Source organism: Genypterus blacodes, unplaced genomic scaffold (genome assembly GCF_046128005.1).
Source record: "Genypterus blacodes isolate CSIRO-AG114 ecotype Tasmania unplaced genomic scaffold, CSIRO-AGI_Gbla_v1 ptg000052l_1, whole genome shotgun sequence".
Taxonomy (NCBI): domain Eukaryota; kingdom Metazoa; phylum Chordata; class Actinopteri; order Ophidiiformes; family Ophidiidae; genus Genypterus; species Genypterus blacodes.
The window spans coordinates 708,790-715,672 of record NW_027466864.1 but is presented as its reverse complement, the minus strand read 5'-3'; the positions used below and the strand labels follow the sequence as shown (position 1 = coordinate 715,672).

At 49.3% G+C, this 6,883-nt stretch overlaps 1 protein-coding gene across 2 annotated transcripts; it reads right to left on the bottom strand.

Annotated features, from left to right (window-relative positions):
• Nucleotides 1-1,140: 1,140 nt before the first annotated feature.
• On the bottom strand, nucleotides 1,141-6,120 carry mtcl3 (MTCL family member 3). 2 transcript variants are annotated; one of them, XM_076150532.1, is made up of 10 exons: nucleotides 6,029-6,120; nucleotides 4,226-5,025; nucleotides 3,795-4,019; nucleotides 3,547-3,705; nucleotides 3,229-3,297; nucleotides 2,800-3,119; nucleotides 2,553-2,712; nucleotides 2,237-2,309; nucleotides 1,523-2,066; nucleotides 1,141-1,429 (listed from the first exon to the last, which is right to left on the bottom strand). In XM_076150532.1, the coding sequence occupies exons 2-10, from the start codon at nucleotides 4,985-4,987 to the stop codon at nucleotides 1,228-1,230; spliced, it is 2,514 nt and encodes an 837-aa protein (XP_076006647.1). In that variant the 5' UTR covers nucleotides 4,988-5,025; nucleotides 6,029-6,120; the 3' UTR covers nucleotides 1,141-1,227. The 2 variants fall into 2 exon arrangements, with proteins under 2 accessions (XP_076006647.1, XP_076006648.1); XM_076150533.1 differs by lacking the exon at nucleotides 6,029-6,120 and having other exon boundaries at nucleotides 1,523-2,069; nucleotides 4,226-4,549.
• Between the last annotated feature and the right edge of the window lie 763 nt (nucleotides 6,121-6,883).

Here is a 6,883-nt window from a genome sequence, read left to right as displayed (position 1 = left end):
CGTCTTCATTCCGGGCCAGTAGTCTCGACCAGAATGAGCTGTAGAGGCTCAGTCTGAATGATGCCTTCATCATTAACAGAAACACACCCCTCTCTCTTCCCCCTCTCTCCCTCTCTCTCTCTCTCTCTCTCTCTCTATCAGTCTTTTTTTCCCTTCTCCTTCTCCACAGCTGGCCCTAATATATGACGTCAAACATCCCACCGGTGGGATAAAATAAGAAGCGGGCCGGTTCCGCCTCCGCATCCTGGTGGCCACTTCCATGCATGTTGGATACACTAGGTCCAACTCGTTCTGGATAGATTTCAGAACCCACCAGGGGCACAATGTACACAATACTGACTGACAAACGTCATAGCTGCTGCTGGAGGGAAGGGGAGGGTGGGGTTGGGATGGGATGGGATGGGTGTTAGGCTCTATAAACAGAGGAATCAATCTGTTGCAGATGGAGACACAAGTCGGGACTCAATCTGAAGACAGGAGGATGAAATTGTTGCAAAGGGTATAACATTTGCTCCAATTTCCGTCTGTGTGTGTGTGTGTGTGTGCACATTGCTCCAATAGTCATTTGGGGAGGTAATTGGAATTGATCCCTCATGCTTACACCTGCTCTTTGTTGAAACGTGAAAACCTGATAACTACAAAGTTGCTGTGTTTTAACTCCACTCAAAGGGGGATCTTGTTCCCATGAAGGGTAAATGGTGCTAAGGGCTGTGAACATCTATATTTTTAAAGATCAAGACTGTTTTTATCGATGAATAATTGTTGATTTTGATGATTATTTTCTCCATATCAAAGGATTACTGGGGATAAATGGATGAATAAACACTCACCTAAAACCTCCACTGTTGCTCCAGGGTGTGTAGTCTTCAATAAATGCTGAAAGCTTCAGAGTAGATGAGTGGCTTGGGTCATATGTGGAAAATGACAAATGTCCTGTACCTTGAGTGACCTTATATGATGAGTTCAACATAACAAAATCAAAAAGAAGAAGGGATACATAAAAACTAACGATAAAGGTGTCGATAATATGATACTGAGTATGTGCTTTACAGGACAAAGAATAGTGTGAAAAGGAATACCAATTTAAAAATGGTGGCGTAAGAGAGTGAGGAAAACAAAACAAGAATGAGGATCAGCAAAATAATGGGCTGAAACATCTTTGATGGATGAAATAAGGAGGGAAGAGCGAAGAGGGAAGAGCAGATTGACAGTTAGAGTGAGAAGAGTTCATGTAAACACAGATTTTACAGTCAGATCAAAGTTCAGATCAACTAAATCTCTTCTTATACACCAGCTTACAGAAAGTGGTTCCTCTTCATGTCTGTCCTCCTGCTTGGGGACGTCCAGCCGGTCTATGAAGCCCTGCAGCTCCTTCCTGAAGGCTTTCAACTGGGCGTTGATGCGGTAAAGCAGCTCATGTTCTCTGATCCTGTGAAGCATGCAGGGAGTATATTCGGAATTTGAGTAACTGAATGTAAGGACGACTTGGATGGACATACAACACCCGAATCACTTTCAGTACCTGCCACCCTCATCATCGTCATCCAACCTGGCAAACAGCTCCCCGTTGTTGACGTAGACCCGGGCCTCTGCGATGATAGTGCTGGTGTCAGCGATGAGCCTGTCGATGGTCCGGCCCAGCCTCTCCGCCTCCATGCGGATGTCTATCATCTGCTGCCGGTCCTTCAGGCTTCTCGCTAAAAAACGACTATCCACGGGTGAGTAGATGGAGCGCGTCGGGGTGAGGCAACGGATGTTTCTCACCTCGTCCGAGTCGCTCTCTCCTCCGATGGGGCCTTCACGCTTGCGGTGGGGAGGCAGGAGGCGAGGAGAGGGCGCGGAGGCCGAGGGGGTGTCGTCGTCCCGGCCCGTGTCGCTCTCGGCGTCGCTGTCCCGCGGGCTGCTCCGGATGCCCAGGTGGGAGGCCAGGTCGTAGCGCTGCATGTTGGACAGCAGCACGCGGTTCTCGTACTGGAGTTGCATCACTTTGCCGCTCAGCTCGTTGATCTGCAGCCGCGCCGCCTTAAGCTCCTCCTGCAGGCCCTCCACCTTAGCAGCGTCGGCTCCTGCTGGGTTTGAGACAAGACGACATTGGAAAATGGAACACCACAGTTCTAGAAGGCACCATGAAAGTGGTTTATGAAGGAGCAAAGAGAAACACTATTTCTAGTTCTGTAACAGTGTTAGTTTCAAATCTCCCGATTTAATAACTGAAAAACACTGAAATAAAGCAAACCTCCTCCTCCATGTCGTGATCCAGCCTCATGGGACCCAGCCTTGTATTTCAGTTTGTTGAGCTCATTTGTCACCTGAATGTGAAAATGAATATTAATCCTGTATGTGTAATACTGTGAGTGTGGATTGTTCATGCAGCCGAATTTATGACATGCAGGTCGGATAAGAGAAGCTATTGTGTTCACAGGAGATACAAGATAATGAGCAGCTTAGAAATTGGACTTAAAGCAATATTTCCTTTTTATAAAGAGTATGCATTATACTGTTTATCACTTGTAATAGAACTGTAATCTGAATCGTTTTAGAGAGGCATCTACCTTTTTGTTCTCCTCTTCCACATCTGCGAAGTTCCTGCGAAGAAGCTCTGCCTCATCTTCAACCAGCTGAAGCTGCTGCCTCAGCTCGGACAGGGCTTCACCCTGCTCCCTGCACTGGTGAGCCCCAGGGCCCGAGCCGTCCTCCCCTGCTGCCGCCAGACTGGGAGAGGAGAGGAAGAGGAGAGGATGCAGGTCAGCATTTCAGCCAAACTGAGTGATTATCCTGCTGATGTTGAGAGCAAATTACCTGTCCTCCCTCATGTCGTCCAGCTCAGCCTTCAGGCCCCTGTTCTCCACCTCCAGCTCTACAATCTTCCTCCCCAGGATGTTGGCCTCCTCCTCCACCAGCCGTAAGCGGAGTTTCAGCTCGGACTCTCGGGTGGTGGGGGGGCCCCCGGCCTCTCCTTTAGGCAGGGGGCTGTCCACGTCTCCGTAGAAGGAGCGGTACTTCTGCAGCTCCTGCTCCAGTCGGTCCTTCTCCTTGTCGATCTTCGCCATCTTTTTCCTCATCAAGATGGCTTCCTCCTTGATGAAGGCCAGCTGGCATTTTAGGTCCTCGTTCTCTTCCTGTGAGGGGGGGGAGAAAATTCGGACTCATCAATCATGTCACATTGAGACATTAAATCTAAAATAACATATATCCATTACGTTTTATAACTTTATAATCCTGACTCACCTCAACTGGGGTCTGGGGAGCCCGTCTCTCTACTTTCTGCCCATCCTTACCTTTTCTTTTCAGTGAGAGCTGCAGGGAAACAATGATTACATCATCATCATCATCATCAGCCCCACTGTCTTGTGATAGATGCCAGTGATGTCATCCACATTTACAAGAAACTGCTGTATGCAGGCTCAACAAAGGAGGAACATGACCACTTCAAGTCAAAAAACAGTGACCTAAAGTTGGCAGTTTATAATGTAGTACATCCCCATTTGCATTGCACTTCCTTAAAACACACAATCAGAAACACACACACTCCCATCTGCCCCTCACCTCTTTGGCCTTCTCCAGTTCGTTCTGCAGGGCCTGCTTGGTGACTTCTACCTGGATGAGCTTCTGCCTCAGCTTTTCATTCTCCTCCTCCGTCTTTGTCCTCTTCTCTTCCACACTCTCCAGCTCATGGTGCAAGCGAACAGAGACGTCCTTTGCTACCTGGAGAACGGTAAGACGTGGGAGAAGGTGGTGATGAAGATTGTTCTGTATAATTATAGATTAAGATAGAAGATTAGATATTCATGTACCTTCAGGTCTTGTTCCAGGCTTCTGAGCAGCTCTCCGTCCACTTCACCGCTTTCTGCAAACCGCAGCCTCTTCCTCTCTGCCTTCTTCAGGCGGTACTGGAGGATCCGGCAGTTCTTGTTGGCCCTCTCCAGCTCTCTGCGCATGTCCTGCAGCTGGCAGGCGTCCTCCTCGTAAAAGGTGTCTCGCATCTCATCCATCTCCGCCCGCATCTCCTCGATCTCAGTCTAGTGGTGGCACGGCGATTAAATATGCATCAGAAAATAAATCAATGCAAACTAGATGAGGGAGGACACGTGTGCCGGCCTGCATACTGCACCAATCTATAGCTATTATGATGCTAACATCCAACAACAGGTGTGACCATGCATGCCACACACCGAAATGTCATTTTTCACAGAAGGAAATCTCAACCTATACATTACCAATTTACCTTTAAGTCATCGTTTTCATCCTCCAGCCTTTCGAACTCATCTTGGAGCTTCTGGTCCATTTGGGGGGGCGGCTTTTGGCTGTCAGGCTCGGGGGACAGCTCAGGCTCTGAGGCCGGAGGCGAGGCTGATTTCACCTGCATCTTTGTGCCTTTCTTCCCCAAGCTCTTATTCAAGTGGAACTGTATCAGCTCGGACTGCAGGCATCCCTCCTTCCAGAAGCCTGGTCCGCAGCCCACTGAGCTTTTGGAGCTCTTTTTGTTACTGCTCGCTGCCGCTGACGCCGCCGCCGTCTCCCCTCCTCCTTTGGGATTTTTACTCCTTAATTTGGGGGATTTGGAGGCGCAGGGCTGATCGGAGACGACGCGGCTCGAATCCGCTCTGGATGGTGAGGAGGCGTCGGCAGCGGTGGCGGTGGTTGGAGTGAGGCGGGGGGAGTCGCTGCTGAGCGTCGGGCTTTCAGCACCGGCGGGCTGGACAGCAGCCGCGCCTCTCACGGCAGGAGACGCTCCGGCCTGCCGCTCCCTGCCTGCGGAAACCGGAGAATGCCCTCGGCTGCTTCTCCCTCCTCCTCCTCCTCCTCCACCTCCTCCACCCTGCTTTGACGTGGTGGTGGTCTTGGACGCGTTGTTGCCCTTCTGAGCCGCTTTGGATCCGCTCTCCTTCAGGCCAGCCGGAGACGAGGAGCGCTGCTGTTGCTGCTGATGCTGCTTCCGGCTCCTATTGTCTGGCTGCCGCGGGGAGTCGGCAGATGACGGGTTCATTTTGGTGTCATAGACTCACAGCGACGTCCATCCCGTCGCTGGAAGAAAAAAATAACAACGTCCTTTAAAATCTTAGTTCAGTTCTGAAGGCTGCATGCGCGGAAAAGATGGAGAAGACCTAGAAGATACAGACGGAGAACAGGTTGTTCTCTGTTCTCCGTCTGTAGGCGCGTATAGTTCGATTGAGCCGCTTGTCAGAAGGATATAAAAACTAATGGAAATGCATTGATTGTAAAAGCAAGACTAAGAGCGTCTTAAATGGGACTTTCACGTCAGCAAAGAGCCATTATACCGTCAATGGAACGCGCCCACAGACCAGCAGGACGTGACCAGCAGTGATCAGTCGGTCATTGTGCCTGTGTTTGATTGGCTGTGGGTGAGATCAGCTGCAGCTCCGGCAATTACACATCCCACCGTTTGGGATCATGTGCCATGCTCAAAAGGCCGGCAGGGCAAAGAGAAAGTAATGTCCCAGACAGACAGAGAGACAGACAGACAGAGAGACAGACAGGCTCCTGATCCTCCACCGAACCGAGCCGAACACAAACCGAGCTGAGGCATATGAGAGCACCGTTTCCTGTCAGCAGCCATCATCTTCCTCACATCCAACACGCTCGATGACTCAGTGCTCAACCGGGGAGGAAGAGCAGCACAGAAAAGTGACAGACGCGCAGGTTCAAGCGCAGTTGCCGCTGTTTTTGATGGGTTTTTTTACCCCCTTTTGTCTAAGAGGTTTTTGAAAGGAAGCCGCGGTCGATTTGCATCTCTGCCGCAACAATTAAACGCGCAAATAAACCAACAAGTTCAAGTCATCTGAGCGAGAAATGTGTCTGATTTATTGAGCTGCAATGTAAACACAAGCAACAGTAAATCAGGGCCAACAGTGCAGAAAATAATGACAATACAATAGTGGAGCACACACACATTTGCCCTTCACACACACATAATAAAGATGTCGCGATCGCCCAGCAGACACACACGTGGCCAAAGAAGAAGAAGAATTATAATGGAGAACAATGGAACTCCAGATATATTTCTTACCTTTTCAGCGTGTTGTGTTGGATGCTGAAGGGCAGCAAGGGTGGTGGTGGTGATGATGAGGAGGGAGGCAGAGCGATGCTGAGCCGAGCGCCTCCCCGACCACCGAGAGCAACCTGTTTCAATATTCATGACATTACATCATCGCTGGAAGGGCGGGGCTGGACGGAAGACGAAGCCGCGCGCACAAAGCTGCTCCCACCGGAAGGAGACAACAGAGCAGACTCTCTCTCTCTCTCTCTCTCTCTCTCTCTCTCTCTCTCTCTCTCTCTCTCTCTCTCTCACTTATTAAAGCCACATGATTCTGTTTAAAAACATACAAAATTTAACCCCAAACTCAGCACTTTTTTTTTATTGTTTTTTGGCTGCTGCTCCCCCCTCCCCTCTCTCTCTCTCTCTCCCTCTCTCTCTCCCACACACACACACATACATACAGGATTTAGTGCTGTTGGAGAGTCCTTATTGAATATTGTCAGAGGCTAAATAAGACATTTCATTTGGAACACTGCCTGCCAAGTCATTTCTCTCTGATTTGCTTTAAATCAGTGTTGTCGAGAGCGTTCTGTTTTGTTTTGTTTTAATGGAAAGGGTTATCAATTCTGTTTGGAACCTTGCCCAACTCCCCCCAGGGCTTTTGCTGAAACTCCAGGACATGTTAACTGTTTGAATGATTTAGAGGTGGGTCAGACCATGAGGGCCACACTCATCTCTCACAAGTCATTTGCAGTTTTACATCCTTGGATCTGTTCCCATTGCACTCACACTCTTTTGAGAGGATAAGTCACACACATCTGAAATCCCGTGAATGTTAGAGAGATACACTTTAGAGGAGGTGTTGCACCATAAGGAATAAACTAA